At 39.0% G+C, this 19,962-nt stretch overlaps 2 protein-coding genes and 1 long non-coding RNA gene across 3 annotated transcripts; 2 read left to right on the top strand and 1 right to left on the bottom strand.

The window, feature by feature from the left end:
• The first annotated feature begins 37 nt into the window (after positions 1 to 37).
• On the top strand, positions 38 to 3,645 carry LOC144665450 (uncharacterized). Its single transcript, XR_013572942.1, has 3 exons — positions 38 to 179; positions 352 to 408; positions 3,504 to 3,645. It is a non-coding gene; the product is annotated as an uncharacterized LOC144665450 (long non-coding RNA).
• Positions 3,538 to 19,238, bottom strand: LOC144665342 (NFU1 iron-sulfur cluster scaffold homolog, mitochondrial-like). The gene is made up of 9 exons (XM_078526576.1): positions 19,017 to 19,238; positions 16,831 to 16,972; positions 15,485 to 15,551; positions 14,629 to 14,743; positions 13,441 to 13,504; positions 11,708 to 11,747; positions 5,791 to 5,826; positions 4,939 to 5,037; positions 3,538 to 4,056 (listed from the first exon to the last, which is right to left on the bottom strand). The coding sequence occupies exons 1-9, from the start codon at positions 19,210 to 19,212 to the stop codon at positions 3,940 to 3,942; spliced, it is 876 nt and encodes a 291-aa protein (XP_078382702.1). The 5' UTR covers positions 19,213 to 19,238; the 3' UTR covers positions 3,538 to 3,939.
• LOC144665376 (uncharacterized) lies at positions 8,078 to 10,268 on the top strand. Its single transcript, XM_078526620.1, has 3 exons — positions 8,078 to 8,188; positions 8,562 to 8,713; positions 9,786 to 10,268. The coding sequence occupies exons 1-3, from the start codon at positions 8,143 to 8,145 to the stop codon at positions 10,266 to 10,268; spliced, it is 681 nt and encodes a 226-aa protein (XP_078382746.1). The 5' UTR covers positions 8,078 to 8,142.
• Positions 19,239 to 19,962: the final 724 nt, after the last annotated feature.

Raw genomic sequence — 19,962 nt, 5'->3', positions numbered from 1 at the left:
TCAGATATCTGTGTATGTTTGTGTTCATAATAGCCATGCTTTGGTTTCAGTGTTGTGGTGAAAATAATTTCCGTTTTACATAATTTCGGTGCTTTAAAAAAAGGAAAAAAAGAAGAGAAAAGAAAAGAAAACGGCTTAGGTCAAAAATGTGAGTTTGGCGCCGATACTTCACTATTTAGGTCATCCTCGGAGACCCAGGGGCAGTTAGTGGGGGCGACGGGCAGCTTATCGGGACAACGGGAGTTTCGGGCGAAAGTTTACAACATAAACTTTCGCCCGAAAATCCCGTTGTCCCGATAAGCTGCCTCTCGCCCCCACTAACTACCCCTGGGTCTCCGAGGATGCATTTAGGTGTGACGCTTTTCTGAGTAGCGGCATCATTTCTGTTTTTGCCCCCTGGCAGACAACGTTGCTAATTAACTGCGCTGCGCAGTTCTTGCTCTGCACGGGGTTTATTAACTGCGCTGCGCAGTTCTTGCTCTGCACGGGGTTTATTTTTTTTAGTTTTGTCGGTGACCAGACGCAGACCTCCACTCGGTCGAGGTTATGTCACGCGATGTTTAGAAGCTATAAATCAGTAACAAATGGAAACAAATGGTTATTCTTTGTCTTTACAAAGAATGTTTAGTGTGAAATATTCGAATTTGAAGCCTTTGACTCATGAAAAATACTAAATTTCCACGCTTTCAAAGAGAAATGTAATTCAGCGGGCCAGAATCTGTGAATAGATACCATTACGTTGGTGGAAAAAAATGTGCTGACATGACAAGTTTCACTTTCGATCGGCTAGACCTCGAGTCACGTAATTTTTCAAAACTATTAATCAGCTACCTTTCAAATCTTTGCAAATCCTTTGGTCTTTACTAAACAAATTTATTGCATAGTATTTCTCTTTTAAGCGTAATCTATTTTTAGGCTGTGTTATTGAAAGGATTTTAAAGATATGAAGAAAAATTCTCTTCACAAACATGCCCTGACTTATACCGCTTACGTCATTTGGTAGGCTAGGGGAATACCCTCTGTGCTAAAAACGGCTTCAGCGTCCACGCGTGGGAATTCGGCCAGAATTTGCATAAAAGAAAAATAATTAATGGCGTCTGGAACTAGTCAACCATGAAATGTCACACAAGGTGTCTTTTTTTATCATCATGTTTGTCACTCGCTACATTTTAACAACCGCCTATTGTAATACAGAAAGAGGGGCAACAAGCCGGAAGGCGAGATCTGGCCAAGTAAGAAAATTCAATTTTTTTGATTGGCTCTTTCAAAGCATGGCTGTCACAGCGCTAAAATTTGAACGTGCGATGCGGCCCCAAGAGAATTCAATGTCTGTTTTTTATGCAAATTATAGATCATGCACGCAATCATAATATATTCGTTTTTGAGACGTTTCGTTGTTTACAGTCGGCCTCAAAAGACAAGAAGATTTCGTTTTAGTTGTTTGTAGCATTATAAAGCTATTTCTGACGAATAACGATGTTTAAAAACAGAGAATCCGCCGTAAGAATATTTATGTTTGATTACGTGACCGGATCTAATTTGCATAAAATCTAGACATGTCTCGCCGCCAAATGAACAATTTTTTTAAATCAAATAAATATTTTTACCCGACCTAAAGCTTTCATGATTGCCTTCTGCTTAATTCTTTAGTAAAATACTCTGCTAGATATTATTCCTGTAAAGACGAGAATGGTAAAGCATTCGTTATTCATTTGGTTGAGGATTGGATATTCATTTGATTGCCCATTCTCGTCCCCAGAGGCCGCGATCCTTCTGGTCAGCACCCGGGTGCTGACCAGAAGGATCGCGGCCTCTGGGGACGAGAATGTTGATTGCCATTTTCTTAGAATTGTCTAGGGCATGCGCAATTGACTCGCCTGCCACATTCCTGACAGGCAATCACGTGGTGCAAATTGGATTTGACCAGATCTCGCCTTCTGCTTCGCCCACGAGATCTGGGAACGAGATTATTCTGTGCAAAGAGAGAATACTATCGAAATTCTCACGGATACTTACGTTCCTGGCGTGAAGCCAGACGCCAGACGTAATGAAATCAATATTCGGGGTTTGTTTCGAAAGCGGGTGTTTTTTTTAGGGCGACCATAATTTGTTTGAGGCGGGTTAGGGTAAGGGGGGGGGGGGGTCAACTTTTATGGCAAAGGCTTTTTTTTCCACTGTCAGGATGTGGAATTATTTATTTATTTATTTTATTTTTTCCCCATTTCACTTCAAGTTGTTCAATATTTTTTAGTTATCTTTTTTTCACTCCCCCGCCATGGCTCCCTTAGGGTGGTCACGTGACCAGCGCAGTTTTAAGCTCTAAGAGCTTCTTGTTATTATTATTTTTCGTTTTGTCGGTGACCTGCACCAAACCTCCACTCGGTCAGGCTCATGTCACGCGATGTTTAGAAGCTACAAATCAGTAACAAATGGAAACATTTTCCAATTTTTTTTCTTTACAAAGAATGTTTAGTGTGAAATATTCGATTTTGAAGCGTTTTATTCAAAGGAAATTCTAAATTTTCATGCGTCGAAAGAAAAATATATTTCAGCGGGCCAGAATCTGTGAATAAATACCATTACGTTGGTGTAAAAGAATGTGCCGACATGACAAGTTTCATTTTCGATCGGCTAGACCTCGAGTCACGTAATTTTTCAAAGCTATTATCAGCTACCTTTCAAATCTTTGCGAATCCATTAATATTTACTTACAAAATTCAGTGTGAAGTATTTTGAAGCGTTTGAATCAAAGAAAATAGTAAAATTTCACGCTTTAAAAAAATACGCTTTAGTGGGCAAGAATTTTCATTTATTTACATTACGTTTGTGTCCTGGACTGTGCTGGTGTTAGCAAATTTTTGCTTTCACAAGGCACTGATCGGCAAGAATCACGCAATTCTCTGAAAGGTTCAAATCTGCTACAAACGGAAACTAAACAAATCCTCTGGTCTAAACTAAGCATGTTAAGTGTAAAATATTCGACTTTTTAGCGTTATTTATTTTTGGAGCTGTGTCATCTAGAGGATTTCTAAAATCTGATGGAAAACCACTGAGAGAAACATGCCCTGACTTGCAAGGGTTACGTCATTGCTAAATTAATTAGCCGGGGAATTCCCATTCAGCAAAACACAGGTCTAGTGTTCTTCTCAAATTTGATTTAATTATTTGCTCCAATATTCCATTTTCGGAGCTGGTTATTCGATCTTTAAACGGTAATTCAAGACAACACTGGATGCTGATTTAAAAGATTTTTTTTGTTTCACGGATCAGGATCGTGGGAATTAAAGTTGGTCACCAATAGCTAATAAGAAAACTGTTTAATTTCGGATGGAACTAGTCAACCATGAAATGTCACGCAAGGTGTTTTCTTACCATCTTGTTTGTCAGTCGCAACATTGTTCGACGCAGGTAAAGGGGATAATGGGAGGAGGGGTGCATTTTTTGTTCCCCCCACATGGCTCCCCTAAAGTGCTCACGAGACCAGCGCAGTTGTAAGCTCTAAGAGCTCTTGTTTGCATTATAATATGAAAACCATCATTACTTATCGTGAACGTGGTTTATTACGTTTCGGTAAAATTTTTACGGCGCTTAATTGAAAGTGCTCTTAAACGTTCGCTGAGCCCATCGCTAACGAACAACAATTTCAGCCAAAATGGCAAGATACGTGTTAACATAAAATGACATAAGCTCTGGATCTCTACTTTTACAAGTTGGAAGACCTTGTTTATGTGTCCAATCAAAAAAAAGGCCATTAAACTTTGGTGTTCACTTCCAAGACTGGCACAACATTAGGGTTTATATATTACGGCATTATCGGCTGCCTTGTTCTCAAAACCAGTATGGTGAATCTGTATCAATATTTTCAGGACAAAATCAACGCTGATCTCTGATGTGTGGGGCTCAAAGGTCCTTCCTTTGACATAAACTTGTCCTGAAATGCTAAACACTTTTTGTTGTTTGGCTCGAGTCCGTTTCCATTGGTGAATCTGTTTCACCGAGTTTAGCTTCCAGTTTTTCAAATTCTGTTTTACTTATTTCGTCCGCTTCATCTTCCACCTGTAGAAAAAGAAAATGAAAAATGCTTATCAGTAAATAAAGAATAATAGTCGCGGAAATGAGATCGTTTTAGTCTGTCAATACGACCAGTGTTGTTCAAAGCTTGTTGCTAACGTGAACGATTATAAATAAGGCCGAAGCAAATGGGAACGAGAGACGACGAGAAATTTCTATAAGCGTTTTCTTCAAATTCATCGATTATCACTTGCACCAAAAAAAATGGTCGAAAACAAACAAACCAACCAACCAAAAACAAAATAAAAACAGAGGTATTGAACAAGGTGATTGTCCCTTACGTAAAATAATAATAAAAAAAAGAAGTTCGCCTAGATGGGACTTCTTTGGGGTCAAAGGTTTGTAACTTCCTTGATAAAATGCTCTTTGGTCACAGAGAAAAAGGCATGGGACAAATGCGCCAGCGTATCTGTTGGTGCTGACGTACGAATATCCTTTGTACTTGGATTTCCACTGTCGTGTGATTTCACGATCGCTAACGGGCGTGAATTTAACAGGCTTTACGTGCGTGAAATAAAATTAGAGAAAAGGTATGGACGTCTCGCGTCTGCGGAAAATGTTGAATGCGGTTCATCTTTTTTGCGCAGACCGTGGACGTCAGCCGTGCATACACTTGCTCCATTTTATTTTACAAACGTAAAGGCAATTAAATTTACGTCCGTGAACGTATGCAAAATAACGCGACAGTGGAAATCCACCTTTATTCGCGCCCGTTAATGTGTGCGTGAACTTCGCGCAGTCTAGGCAATAAACAAACAAGATAGTGAACGAACTTTAATGGCCTCATGTTTAGACCGTGCGCTGTTTTGGTCAGTGATTTTTCAACCCAAATTACGGCTACAACCGATCGAGACTAACAACATTTACCTGCTCAACCGCGACCACTTCAGGGATGTAAAACTGCATCATGTTTTCAATACCACTCTTTAGAGTTATGATCGAGCTTGGACAACTAGAGCAAGCTCCCTGAAACGGCAAACAAACAGTGAACATTTAATGTTAACACTAGGACCTTATTGCAGGTCTTTGTTTTCGTACGATCCACAGAGGTCCACATTTACTTTTAGCCAGTTTTATGACATCTTAAGCACACTCAAACTCGAGCGCTTTCTCACGCTCTGACCAGATAATAACTTAAGTAGTCGAAAGTTAAACATGCGTGCAGACTTGCGTTGGCTGGCCAAACGGAGTCGCAAGTTTACTCGCAAGTGTGGCACGCAATTTGTCAAAAAGGCATTTTAATGCTACTGCGCACACTGCAATTTAGTACTTCAAGTAGCCAGCGTAGCTTGGCGTTCTAGTCAGTCGGGGAGAGCGAGAAATCGCGCGAGCGAGCAAAGCGACAGCGGGGCAGAAGGAAAGAAAGAACGCGTTCTTTCTTTCCTTCCGTCCCGCCGTCGCTTTGCTCGGGCGCGCGATTTCTCGCTCCTCGATCCCGACTGACTAGAACGCCAAGCTACGCTGGCTATACTTCAAGTAAACAGCACGACTTGCCGTTGACTTGCGTTAGGTCGTAAAACGGTGAAAAACTTGCGTTGACTTGAGTACAAATTTGATCACGACCAAAGTGAACGCAAGTGCACGCAAGTCTTGGCCGAACGGAAACGCAAGCAGACGCAAGTTTAAAACTTGAAAACTTGCGTCTCCGTTTGGCCAGGCCTTTAAAGCCCTGAAACCCTTTTTAATGTGGTATAACCGTTCACGTTTTGTTCAACTGACCTGTAGTTTTAGCTTTACAACGCCATCATGAAAGCCCTGCACAAAAATTAAACAAATAATTTATTAGATATAAGCTGCACTTCAAGATTTCATCCAAAAAAAAAAAAAAAAAAATGGAGACGCGTGCATGGATAATATTGACGTTTCGAACTAAGCTTTGTCTCTTCAATTCGTTTATCATGCCTCATTTTAATTGCTGCTCTACGGTATGGCATCATTGTCTAAAGTCCGACAGCAAGAAACTGGATAAGCTACATGAACGAGCGCTTCGCTATCTATTCAATGATCAGTCTTTAGAGTTTGCCACTCTCACTGATCGTATTGGTTACAGCCTAGCCGATCGACGTTTACAAAACATGTTGATCATTGCGTTCAAGGGTATAAACAATTTCCCTCCAGAATACTTACGAGATCTTTTTAAGTTAAGACATAACGTAAAAAACCTGAGAGGGGTCAACAAATTGTATGTGCCTAAACCTAATACGACTCGTTTCGGCTTAAAATCATTTAAATTCTCAGCAGCTGTCACATGGAACAACATCTCTGAAAAATTAAGAACTTTAAGTTCTCTTTCACTTTTCTGTTAAGGCGTCCGCGGACTGAAGGTTTAAGTAATACTAGTTAGCTAAGTTTTTGTGATAGGTTTTCTGTTTTTTTTTTTCCTTATATTCTTACTATGTTTATCTTGTAAATAGTTTTATTTATTTCGTTTCTCGGCAAGATCAATTTTTTGTATTTGCTAGTGGCCCAACAAGCCTCGTCAACCCGAGAATAATAAAGTTATGAATGTATGTACTAGTAAGTAAAAGCTCGAAGAGAGGAAGACCTTCCTTTTTATATCGATGTTAAAGAAAGTTTTAAATCGGATGTTACCGTTTCTTCTTATCACAGTGTTTTTATAATGGCATTTTAAGTTCTTTATTATCAAAACCTGTTTTTTCCCAAACCGTAATCACTATTTTCTCCACGTTTATGTTAAAAACCGGACAAGGAGTGTCAATGGAGGCGGTGATTGCACAAGTGTGAAATAAGTTGTGATATTTATATACCTGGCAGTTGACACGAGTGCGTAAATTCATTCTCAATGGAGCTTATTTGATTTCCGATTGTTTAAACTAGATTAAAAGTATTTGATCATAAACTAGCGAGCAAATATTACAAATCGATGGTTTTCTCAGGAAAAAAAAAGTTTACGCAAACGCATCGAGATTTTTCTCAAAAATGCTGCGTTGACAAGTTTTCGCTACACGATAAAAAAACAATTAGTCTCCTTAAGGAGGCAGTTTGTGCACAACAAAGGAAAAAGTCACAAGATGAGAAACAAAAGGTGAGAAATCATTTACTAATCAAGTCAGTAATATGTTTATTGTGTGTTTAGTTCCTGTACCGCCCAACGCGTCACATGCTGTAGAAAGAAATAAATATCTCTTTTCTCTCTTCTGCGCCTTTAGAACTCTTGTGGTTAAAATAGCGACGCTAAAAACAAGAAAAAACAGGGAAAAAAGTCACGACGAAGGGCGTGTCAGTAAAGGTGAAATAATTTATGATATCAACAAAGATTGCACATGTATCTAAGGCACGGACTAGGCGCTATAACTTTCATGAGGCGAACTAAATTCAAGTAATAAAGCGTATGAAAAGTTCGACGTATTATCTAGTTGAAATTGGCTGACTGAATTATGATCAGTTTGGGGGATCTTTGCGGCTGTAAAAAAGTGTAAAATGTGTCTTCGCTGAACTGAACCGTTTAACTTGACAGGAGAATCGTATTGATTTCCGTCGACCCAACTTGTAAATTGAAGTCGGCTCAGGAAAAGTGCGTCGTTTAACCCGAGCCTTAGCAATCGTTAGCCCATAAATACATTTTCAATGCAACTGTTTTTCGCTTATTTGATTTCCGAGTGTTTAAACTAGATTAAAAAAGTATTTGATCACTAATTAGAGAATAAGTAGCATGAAGTGCAAGAAATTACCATGGTTTATTCAATTGAAAAAAGTTTACACGAACGCGGAATTTATTCGAAAGCACTGTTTTGCAAGTTTGACCAAATGAACAACGAGTCCAAGACAATTAGTCCATTTTAAGTGTCAGTTAGTGCATAACAATGGAAAAACTCACATGAAGATAAACAAAAGAGGTGATATATAATTTGCTAATCAAGTCACTAACATTTTTATTGTGTGTCAACATTTGAATTTCCGCCCATAATTCCATCCGGATAATTGGACGACGCACGTCACACGCTATAAAAAGCAACGAGTTTTCAACTGTGAACATTTATCGCTTCTCTGTGTCTTGAGAACAGCGCTCGCTGTAAGAATCATCTAAACGCCAAATTTACGAGCTCCGGTATGTCTTCAAGGAAAAACTCTAAAAGACCGGCTGCCGAAACTGAATGTAAGTAACTAACTTGTTAACGCAACGAATGTAAAAGTGTCTTTTAGCACGAGAGCAAAACCAGGTTAAGAGAAGAATTTTAACACGTGCCTAGTTTTGGCACAAATACTCTACGCGTCAAAATGTTCGCCATTTCAGTGTTCGCTTGATGTCCGCTTCATGAAGAACAGATTCTTTCAGTTTAGCGAGAAGCTCAAAAAAGTCACAGCTCTTTGTCGTTAAAATGCATGCTCGAGTCGGGGTAACGCGACTTGTGACTAGAATGTTACATTGAGTCTGAAAACTTTAGCAGTTGGAAATAACGTTTGAGTCAGTTAACTGCATACTCACATATGTCTACAGAAAATAATTTCAACCTTTTTTTTTCCTCAAGATGAAAGATCATGTCAAAGACGCCGCCGAACAGCGTTCTCAGACGATCAACTCGATCGCCTAGAAGAATCGTTCGAAAAAGAGAGATTTCCAGGCATTCAGATCCGCGAAGACCTCGCGAAGGAACTTAACATCGGAGAGGACAGAATTCAGGTAAGAAGGTTGGTTGATGTAAAATATGCTGCTCGAAGCTTTCTGTAGCTACGTAGCATTTTAAGTTACCAGTGAGCGTTGGTGAAAAGTTTACCAATTTTGAGAGTTTCTAGCCGTGAGTTTACGTACCGGTTGTTTTCGTAAATTTCCGATGTTAGCTTTGCACAAATTCTCTTGACGCTCCGTCGAAATAAAATCCTAAATATAGGGTTCTGTTTTAGTACGATTACCGGATTCACTTATTTAACTGCCGGTTTGAAATTATTTGTCTTGCATTCAATACGAAGTGAATTGCAATGTTTTGCAAATTTTAAAACCTTTGTGAAGTTAGCGGAATTGGTCGTTAATTAATAGAAGCATTCCCTCGGTCTTTCTGTGTTTCTGTTAGTCTCAAACTTGAGGTATTACATCTCGTTACCCGTTGTTATACATAGAGCGATTTTCAATTGAGTTTCGTACAAGTTAAACCAAAACCAAAGTAATCAATCTGGCCAATCACAAGGGGCAAAAAACAATCCAGCAAACTAATCAAAAAACGAAGCGCGGGAAAACGTGCGCGAGAGAATTACGTTTGGCTTTGTGTTTTTTTTTTATCAATCACTTAGCGTATTAATGAATATCAAAGCAAACGTGAGTTCACTTCCTTTGACACTCAAGTGAAAATCGCTCTATTATTATATATTCTAATACATCTGAAAATTTTGTTGAACATCAAAACATCATTTTGTTTATCTAAATCCGGTTTCTGCTAAGTGCGTGAATATTTCGATAGAGAACAAAACACGAGTACGCACAGATCCAAAATTTCTTTTCAAGCATTTAACTGGATATTGAGTTAAACACCAGCCGAGGAATTTCATATCTGAAAGCAGCCACGTGATAATATTTCGGCCAAATTCCGAAGATTTTTTTTTTTGTTGAATTTGTCCGAAAGTTTTCCGCAGGTCATCCGGAAGTTTCGAAAGACCGCCGAACATTTTAAAAAGAGAAGTCCCTCCCAACAAAAAAAAAAACAAAAAAAAATACACTTTTTACATGCGTATTTATTCACGGTTGCTCTTTTACTCGTCAGGTCTGGTTCCAAAACCGCCGAGCAAGATGGCGAAGGCGTGAAATCAAGAATAAACCAGCACCAACCATCCCTGCTCCGAAACCACGGCCAGACAACTGTGACGTGTTCCCGCCAACCATGTGCCACCTGGCGCCAGCCAATTTCCCGCCAATGAGCCAAACGCCGTTCAGACCGTGGAGCCCAGTCTACCCTCCGTTTGCAGCCAGCGCTTCTTTGTTTCCTCCCTGGGGTACGATTGCACCAGAAGTTTTCAACAGGGACACAAAGTTTCCGTGTGCTGCTTCAAAAACTGTCAGCGTGATGGTCAACCCACGTGTATCGACTTCAGCGAGTCCTCCACCCAGCTCCAGTACTTTGCCCACGAGCCCAAACGTGACTCAGTACCAAGCCACCTATGACTCGGACAGTGGAGAGAGCCGCCATTCCGCCGACGATTATTTGGCCGCAGTAACTTTGGCGTGTGGTTTTCAGCGAGAAAATTAACGTAAAGCCATAGAGTTCCCAGCTGTCAGTTTTAATTTAGTGTGACATTATGAAAGAAACCATGGAGAATTTTCACATTTTTATGAAAATTTTTAAGGCAAGTTTTTTACTTGAGTTTTCACAAACGTTCTGTTGCTGAAAAACTAGCTTTTTCAAAAAAAATTTATCCAAAAATTCATGGTGTCTAGTTGTTTCAATTTGTAAACCATATATTTTTGATAACAAAATAATAAAACTGATTGAATTTTATTTATCTGAACTGTTTGTTTTTAATTGCTGTCGCTCATTGCTTCACCTCTCAGTTACCCTTTTAATACATTTGTACGGAACTAGTAGGTGGAGTAAATACTAGTTATGCAACGCTTTCGAGTGGTATACTATGGAATATCCCACGAGTCACTTGTATTTTCTCGGTTTACACACGAGCCTTTAGGCGAGTGTGTATACGAAGAAAATACAAGTGACAAGTGGGATATTCCATAGTATACCACGAGAAAGTGTTGTGTAACTATTTTATACCATGCCATAGAAAATACGCTTACTAAATTTCGTCGAGAATACAGTCGCAGCGCACCATGGGAAGGTTGGGTTGAATACCGTCGAATATACAACGGCTTTCCTGTATTCTGATTGGCTGCATTTTCTATGGCATGGTATAAAGCACTGTAAAGTGAGGATCTGGACAACTAGGTCCTGCACTTCAACAATCTGACATACTACAGCATAGCCTGCGTAGCTGGCGGTATTCTTGGGTTTTTAAGTGCTCACTAGCAAGCGGCGAAGTCGCGACAACGAGACGGCGCAGCCACGAGTGGCTTGGGGAGGAGGCAAACGGTATTCTTGGGTTTTTAAGTGCACAAGGAAGGTCAATTATTTTTATGTAGGGAAAAGGGGGGGGGGGGGGTAATTGATGGAAAGGGAGAGTCAGCAAAAATGTGCTTCATAAAAAGGAAGGGTCATGCAAATTTCAAAATTATATAGCTTCCCCATTTGCAGTTGCTCTTTCGCCCCTCTTTTAGATAAAGTTTACAATTTCTTGACCCTCCAGAGGAAACGAAAATTGCTTTGAGAAATCGAAAGTTTCAATCTTGAAAACTGAGTAAACTTACAGAATAGTACTTTCCAAGGGAAACAAAAATTGGTTAGATAAAATCAGTAGTGTCAAGATACCAAGGGTTCGAAAAATTGGGTTTCTACTGTAAAGACTTGTGACCTCGGAACCGTCAAGTGCTGCTGTCATTTTTGCAGATTGCACGCCATGATTTAAACATAAAACACACAGTCGACTCTCTCTTAACGGACACCTCTATAAGATGGACACCTGGTGTACTGTATCTTGACTCCCTATAAGACGGACACCTTTCTAAGACGGACGGTTGAATCCGGTCCAGAAGGTGTCCGTTTCAGAGAGAGTTGACTGTAGTTAGACTTCTACAAACCTTGAAAATAATATCTCCTCCATCTTCTTGGACAGTGGGTCTGTTGAACAACAACAGTTAAAATCATCAGTTAACATTAAATTTAGATGACTGGTGGTTGTGGTACTGGACAAATCCAGAGGTCCAGGCTTAAGTCCCATTCTTTTAATCAATCAATCAATCAATCAATCAATCAATCAATCAATCAATCAATCAATCAATCAATCAATCAATCAATCAATCAATCAAACTTTATTTATAGAGGGTTACACGTAATAGTTTTACAACTAATAAATTTGTGGCCCTCTCTAATGTACTAAAAAATTAAGAATCTACTATAAACAATAATCTAATTTAAAATTTAATGCTACTTAAAAATTTAAATTTTAAAATTTAATGCCACTTCAAATAATTTGACAGCACTCCTTTATTTTCAGGAGACACATAAAGTTGAGGTAATGGCTCTCTATGACCCAACCATGTAGAAGGATGATGGTCACTGGTTTTCAAATATTTCTGATGATTAAAAGGTCAATTCCAGGACTTTGAGCAACTTTTTTTCATTCTAAATTATGAATTGAATGTGAAGGAAGGGTCAATTAAAATGTAACACTGCATGTTTGTTGTGATCAAAGGGGACAACATATTTTATGCACACATTTTAATGTGGGGGACGGTCAGCAAAAAAAAAGCGCTTCATTAAAGGGGAGGTCAGGAGAATTTCAAAATAGCCTTCCTCTATTTGCAGCAGTTCCCCCCCCCCCCCCCCCACCATCCCGAAATAATGATGATGATATAGGTTCTAATATAGTGCATTATTTTACATATCTCAATGACTTATTGTGCTTCACAATTAGAATTATGGGATGACCCCCGACATTAGCATATCAGACGCCTTTGGCAACCGCTATCCGTCCATGCGTATGATCTTACCCCACCAACCATAGTTACATGTGTCTGAATAGAACAGACCACAACACCACACTACTCTTTACGATTAGTGTGTGGGTTCTTTAACGTCCCTTGCTGATTATAACACTGAAGATGTAGGAGATGGGGCCTACATTTTATTGTCCAAGTTGTATCTGAGAAGACTAGAATGTCTAACCGTTTGCATTTGATAATGGTCCCTCCCTAAAATCCCAATTTCTTGAGCCTCCAGGGGGAAGGAAAATTGCCCGAGAAAGGGTCTATTACAATGTAAAACTGCATGTTTGTTGTGATCAGAGGGTCATCCCTTTTCCTTGTACTTCATGGGCTGGTTGGTGCCATAAAGGATATGATGCCACTTATGACACTTATCAACAATGCAAAACAAACTGAAGCTATTCAATGATGTTATTTAAAGGGGCAGTATCACGAGAATCACTTTGAAAGGTCAAAGTGAAAAGAAATATGTATATCAATGGAAACTTTAAAATAAAGGTCAAGCTTTGTTAAAAATGACTATAACAGTCCACTAAAGTAACAAAAGATGTACCATCATGAGTAAAACAGACAAAGGATTTCAAACAAAAATTGAAAACGTCTGCCAGACGTTTTCAAACTCTGCCCATGTGTCATGGACAAATCGTTAAAAACTAAACACATTTTGCTCTCCTTTGTAATATTCATGAAATATCTCCACCTTGATGCTCTCTGTGCATCTTGTGAATGATTGAAGCTATTGATGTATAATTTTAGCTATGTTATTGCAAAAATGCATCAAAATCGGCATGATACTGCCCCTTTAAGACCAGCAAATACACCTCTACCTTATTCTTGTTTCCAATAACTCTTTGATCATTGCAACAGCTTCGTCATCATCATCATCAATTGCTGCAAAAAAAAGTGAAAAAAGTGATTAGAAATAAAGGGGGTGGTCAGGGGTCTCATCATCTCGAATTTTTCTTTGACGCCTTCTCAGAGTCTCGATTTCTTTTGCAATGCTAAAAAGGTCTCGGGCTCGCAGAAAAGTTATCAGTCTCGTAGTCTCGCAGAGTCTCGCATTTACCATTCGACACCGCTAAATAAAATTGCTAACCGACAGTTTTCTATTCACTCGATCCTGCATCGGATGCTAGTCAAACACTGGGTTAGTACTGTACCCACAGATTTCAGCCAAATTTAGGCATGCACATAAAAAAGCCACCAATTTTTATTAATGATTTATACATTACAACCACTTAATATTAAACAGGAGGAACGTATGTTATAATAACACAGCAACTTATACAAAAAGGGAGGCGCGGCGGCCTAATGGTTAGCGCGCTCGCCCCGAGTCGAACGGCACGGGTTCGAGGCCTGGCCGGGGCGCTGCGTTGTGTTCTTGGGCAAGACACTTTACTCTTACAGTGCCTCTCTTCACCCAGGTGTATAAATGGGTACCGGCGAATTTACTGCTGGGGGTAACCCTGCGATGGACTAGCATCCCATCCAGGGGGGAGTAGCAATACTCCTAGTCGCTTAATGCTACGGAAACCGGGATAAGCTCCGGCCTGTATGAGCCACTAGGCTCGAAGCAGACTTAGTTTACCTAACTTATACAAAAAATGCATAGATGGACAAAAATTGAAGGCTAAAACAGATTGTGATAAGGATTTTTGAAGAACTGTTAGGTAATGAATAGTTTTCAAAGCTTATCTCATTTGTTTGTTACTTTTAATAATTATAAAGCCTAGCTACATGTAGGACACATAATTTGTTTACAGAAAGCTATTAATTCCTTGTTCTTGTCCTTGTTAAATGTAGATCAGCGCATTAACTGTACCAATAGTAAGAACATTGCATATCTTCCATAATTGATATAACAAGTTGCAGTTAAAAACGAGTTCATGTCAAATGATTGAATGCTAGTTTGATTTGTATTTTGTTCAGATTTATTTCCATAATCTGTTACAGCGGAAAATACATAATTATTGAATATTAAACTGCAACATAATAATACGGGTACTTGGTATCACCTGTGTCACTAGCTGGTTGGTCTTCAGTGAGAATAGGAATGTTGCTGGCAAAAAAGTCCATTATCGAAGCAAATATGTCAGGTTTTAGAACTGGCCAGTCAATTTCATCATCATTCTAGAGGGGGAAGAATTTAATGTTAATAAATAATTACTAGCTCAACAATGGTTCACGTACAGATGTTGTTTGGTTATATTATTGATATTTTTGTCATACTTCCAAAAGAAAATTGCAATCTCAAATGTATAATTATATATGGCTGGATAGTCTTTTTCTCCCAAGGCTACAGGACCACTCCAGGTAAGCCACCAAAATGCAGGCATCTTGTGAGATACGATTCCTGTGACACGACATGTGAAACATGTTTCAAGAGATACAGTTAAATTCTGATAACTCGAACCTTCAAGGGAAATTGAATTAGTTTTGAGTTATCGGGGGTTGGAGTTATCAAGGGCAAAATTCATAAGAAAATGACCTGCAGGGGAATCGAAAAACGTTCGAGTTAGCAGAAGGTTCTAGTTATCGGGATTCAACTGTATACACTCACTTGGCAAGAGGCTTTATTGAATTAAAAACTTTTAGAATGATGGCTTGAACTTCTGGCAAAATTTAAATACCCTTATGTATTAAAAATAAAAATAATGATAGCATTTTGCTCTAAAATTTGAAACATCACCTTTTCCATATTTGCTGCAGATGTTTTCATTGCAAGTATTCGACTTCTAGTTGATAATAAACTAAGTATCTTTAAAGAAGACTGTCAGATAAAACACGAAAGTATGAAATGATAAATATGATTTCAGTGCCATTTCAATAAACACTGTCCCTCATCTTCAATGGAGTATTATAACCTCTCACCTTTGTTACTGTGATAAAGTCTGGTCCAAACATTACACCTGTTACACCATCAATTCTGAATAAATTCCTGCAACAATAGTAAAGAAAAAAGTGCAGAACATTCAAAATTGTACAACAAAAACATTGAAAAAAAACACTGATTTTCACAGGGCATAAGCACAGGCAAAAATTAACGTAAACATTTATATAGTTATTGTAAGAAAAACAAATCTCTTGTGCTTTTATATGAACAATTAAAGCATTAGAGTATAAATGATGCTGCCGGATCTTGTACTGGCAGTATTAGGGGTGCGGATGCCTTGTGATTGGTGTGCTTTAAGTGTTCGCAACAAACAAATAGCTGTACTATTAATATCTATATCACGTGCTAAACATGCAATGGGATCATATAGCTATTATGCAATGTTGATGAGTGACAAACATGAGAACTAAACGATAAAAATAAACAAATAATCGTTATATAACGTTTAAAAATACATGTGACAAGTCACGTTTTTTACGAGATCGCAAGTGTTGACGAAATACTAATGAGAGACCCTTTCATCACCCACAGCGGAAAGAAATCCCTTGAGAAATTAAAACAGTCCCTTGAAAGTTAACAAGAATGCAATTCCTTCCGGTTCAACATTAAGCCCACATAACTGCTATTCTCCTTCATTTTGTTTGTAAACAAGCAAAAAACGTCGAAAAAAGGAAGTTGCCCCTTGAAGTAATACTGAGTAATGTTCTTCCTTTGGAAACTACATTAGAGGTTTTCCAAGGTTTTTTTGACAGGTAAACCACATCGAAACATCATTTAAATTGTCTTAGAAATTGGTTAAAGCGAGTTTTTTCTTTATCTTTGCTCAAAATGTGTGATTTCATACGAATTATGCAATTTTTGATGAATTATGCGAAAAGTTGCATTTGAGGTCAATTATGCGAAATCGCAACATCGCATAATATCAGAAGCCCTGTCTTGGGCGAGACGCTTTACTCTCATAGTGCCTCTCTCGACCCAGGTGTATAAATGGGTACCGGATGGTGGGGGCTAACCCTACAATGGACTAGCATCTCAACTAGGGAGGGGTGGTAGTGGTGGGAAGAAATGCTAATTGTCGCTTTATGCTAGGCAGCATGAGCCACTAGGCTTGAACACAAACTTTATCTTAAATTACTTTATATAATTGACAGCAGTCTTGTCCTGGCCTGACATTAAGGCCTTAGTCTTGACAGAATGAACCACCAGGACCTACTGTCAGTACAAGACATGAATGCCATTTTCCGTATACTGGTACTCTGCCAAGATATTGCCTGTCGCTATCACATGTAAACATGTATGTCAAACATAATTATACAACTGTTACCTTGCCAATGGAGAGCAAAATGCAGACTGTGCATTAGGGAAGTTGACTGTACCAGACTCTAAAACCTGTACTCCGGGAACAAACTTCAGACTGTTTGGATTTGGTGTTTCTTGTACTTGAATGAACATTGTCCTCACATTGGCTGCAACAATAAAATTAGAGCTTCTTTTGATTGGGTTTCATAAAACCAAAAATCAAGGTAATCACTCAGGCCAATCACAAAGGACACAGACAATCCAGTGAACCAAACAAAACTCAAAGTTAATACATGTAGCTAGTATGAAGTGCGGGAACACATGTGTGAGTGAGTAACAATGATGATTTGCCACTAATCGGTCCTGTGTTTTGCGGGGGTTCTGGGTCGCTGGGGCCTTGCGTCCTGGTGTGGGGGTTGGCGTTCCTGGGGGGATCCTTCCGGCTCATCATTGTCTTTTGTTTTACTTCTGATTGGCTGAAAAAGTGGCACAAGGTTCCTAAATGCATAATGCAAAACCAAAGCAAACCTGAATTACTTTCGACACTCTTGACAAGTAAAAATCACTATAAGTACATCATGAATAAATAACACAAATCCCAGGGATTACATAGGTTTGACAGAATGCTGCAAATCAGTTAACATACATGTCAAGCCTGAGAGCAAACTCTTGGAGACTGAGCGGATAAAAAATACAATCCAAAATCTTATGCTAAAATTGTAAGTTGAAACCTTTCATGTTAATGGTAATCCAAAATATATTTACAGTAATATATGCTTAGTTCAACAAAGGTGTCAGGCAGTTTTTGAAAGTGACTGTATTGTGGGGCAATGAGGAGGTTGTAATGTTCATCATGTTAAAAGTGTGGAACAAAGAAAAAATCTGAGTCCAAATATAAACTGGGACTCGTCATGAGCAGGGCTATTAACTTGGATCAGAGGGATGTCACTAAGGGCTGGCTTCTGGCTAATTTCATGGCTGAAAAGAACTTAAATCTGGCTGAAATTTCACACAAACACAAAGACGTGGGTAAACATTTAGGGCCTGTTTACATGGAAGGCGGGTACCCTGGCAAACCGAGTTACACGGCTAACTGAGCTACTTTGGGCGAGCCAACTTTTCATACGTTTCTTTAGAAAATGCATTGAAGTGTTTGCATGCAGGAAGGGAAACCTGCCTTGCCAGGCACTTGGTCTACTTGCCTGGGGCACCCTTCGAGGCAGGATAGCTTTTTGCCATGTATACGGTTTATATGCCCAAGATATCCCGGCTTATCGGATAAGTCTTTGTGCGTGTTCTTAAATTAAAATTGAAGTTAATGGCATAAAATGTATAAATTCTGGATCCAAACAGAGCCATTTGACCAAAATTAGATCAAATTACTTTTATCTGTAGGCTGGAAAATATTTCTTTGAGCAACAGCTAATTGATTCAATTTTTTCTTAGGAATGATTATCCTAATTCAAAAAAACAACAAATTTAATTTCAATTTGATGGCCAAAGACTGTTGAATTCTATTGAATTCTCCCAAATATGGATGAGTAAATATCTAAGAGCTTACACATCAAAGTAAAATAGGTTTGAAGTAGGTTAGCCTTGATTATCTATTAAAAAGTCATATTTTTCTCCAAGCATTTGGAGCTACGTGGTTTTCCCATGCTATGACACGCTTTAATGACGCTGTCTCAACTCAGGTAGAAGGGCTGTGAATTCTGCATGTAAAGGCGAGTTATGTTTCATCCCTTCTAGCCGGGTAAATAGGTTAGACAGGGCACGCTCCCCCAATGTAAACAGGCCCTAAAATAAAGATAGGTTTTTTTAGGGTTGGGGGGGGGGGGGGGGGTGTACATGTAATATTTATGTATAATATGTATAATGTACATGTAAGATCGTAACTTCATTCTTTTAATAGTACACTGCCGTTGTCGTGTTTCTTCCTGAAAGTTAATTAAAAGGAACTGATTCTGAATGTTCTTAGACATTAAAGATGCACACATGAATTTACTTCCTTGAAATGACGCAAGATACATGTCAGCTTACCAGGCATAAACGATCGCAAACAATCGATACCTCTCAGAAATTTAAGATTCCGGAACAAATTTAACTTTTGCCTTAAAATCCTGTCTTCCATTAAAAGCTATTAAAGGACATTGCAGGAAAAAAGAAAAAAAAAAACGCCAATAAACTTCTTCGTTTTACGTATTAGCTTACCAGGAACACATACAGTCTGTGGAAAAAACTTCGTGCTTCGCGAACATTGAAGAGCTGGTATTACTCCACTGTTACTCCTAGAGATAGCTCTGCATGTGTAATTCCTGTGTCCATGTTTAACATGTTGGAAACCTCTCCTAAAAAAGACGAGGTTTGCTGTATTCCTCTGAACAAAATTGCGTACATTCGCCGCCATATTTGTTTTGCCCGCTTCCGTGCATGCGCAACATGCACTTCAAGTGACTGCGGAGCCCACGATTCTCTTGGTCAGCAATACTAGCTTCCAGACTTCCCCGCGAGATCAGAATAAAGGTGTCACAGACGTCAGTGGGATTTAGCCTCCCTCTCCTCCCCTAAAAGATCATTTTAAACACTGCGTGGTATAAGGCTACCTGGCGAGCGTATGTTGTATTCTAAGCCTTTTTGTTCTTCATCTAGGCCGTCTTGTACATTTCGCCACGTTTGTCGTTCAACATGCGAAAAGCACTCGTATATTCCTCCATAAATCTTGTCGTCTGGACGTGAGAGATGAGAAGGAAAAAAAAAAAGATTATTTAAAAAAAATTCCCACATTAAAGCTTTTATGGCGGGCCGTGAAAACCGTTCCTATCGGTTATGGATATGTGCCCACAGAGAGCACAAGTTAGTTGAGGGCGTGCATTAAAATCGAATTAAAACAGTTAGCACCAAATTTCAATTAGATATGCGGCTTCTACACGAGAGTGAGAGAAGAACATGGCTGACATTTTTAACACTTAAACGCCAAAGCCTTTCACCTCTTTTATTTGACAGATCAACGGATAATAATTTTAAAGTTGTAGCTGCTCTTACTACAAAACCAAAACAGGGACCACGGAGAGGGAGGGGCTAGAGGGGCTTTATCCCCCCCCCCCCCCCCCCCACACACAAAACACACATTTTTACGGTAACAGAAAAAAATACAGTA

The sequence above is a fragment of the Oculina patagonica genome, chromosome 9 (genome assembly GCF_052425735.1).
Source record: "Oculina patagonica isolate OP01 chromosome 9, crgOcupat, whole genome shotgun sequence".
In the NCBI taxonomy this organism is placed as follows: domain Eukaryota; kingdom Metazoa; phylum Cnidaria; class Anthozoa; order Scleractinia; family Oculinidae; genus Oculina; species Oculina patagonica.
Note: the sequence above shows the minus strand (reverse complement) of the source record. Positions and strands in the feature narration are given on the sequence as shown.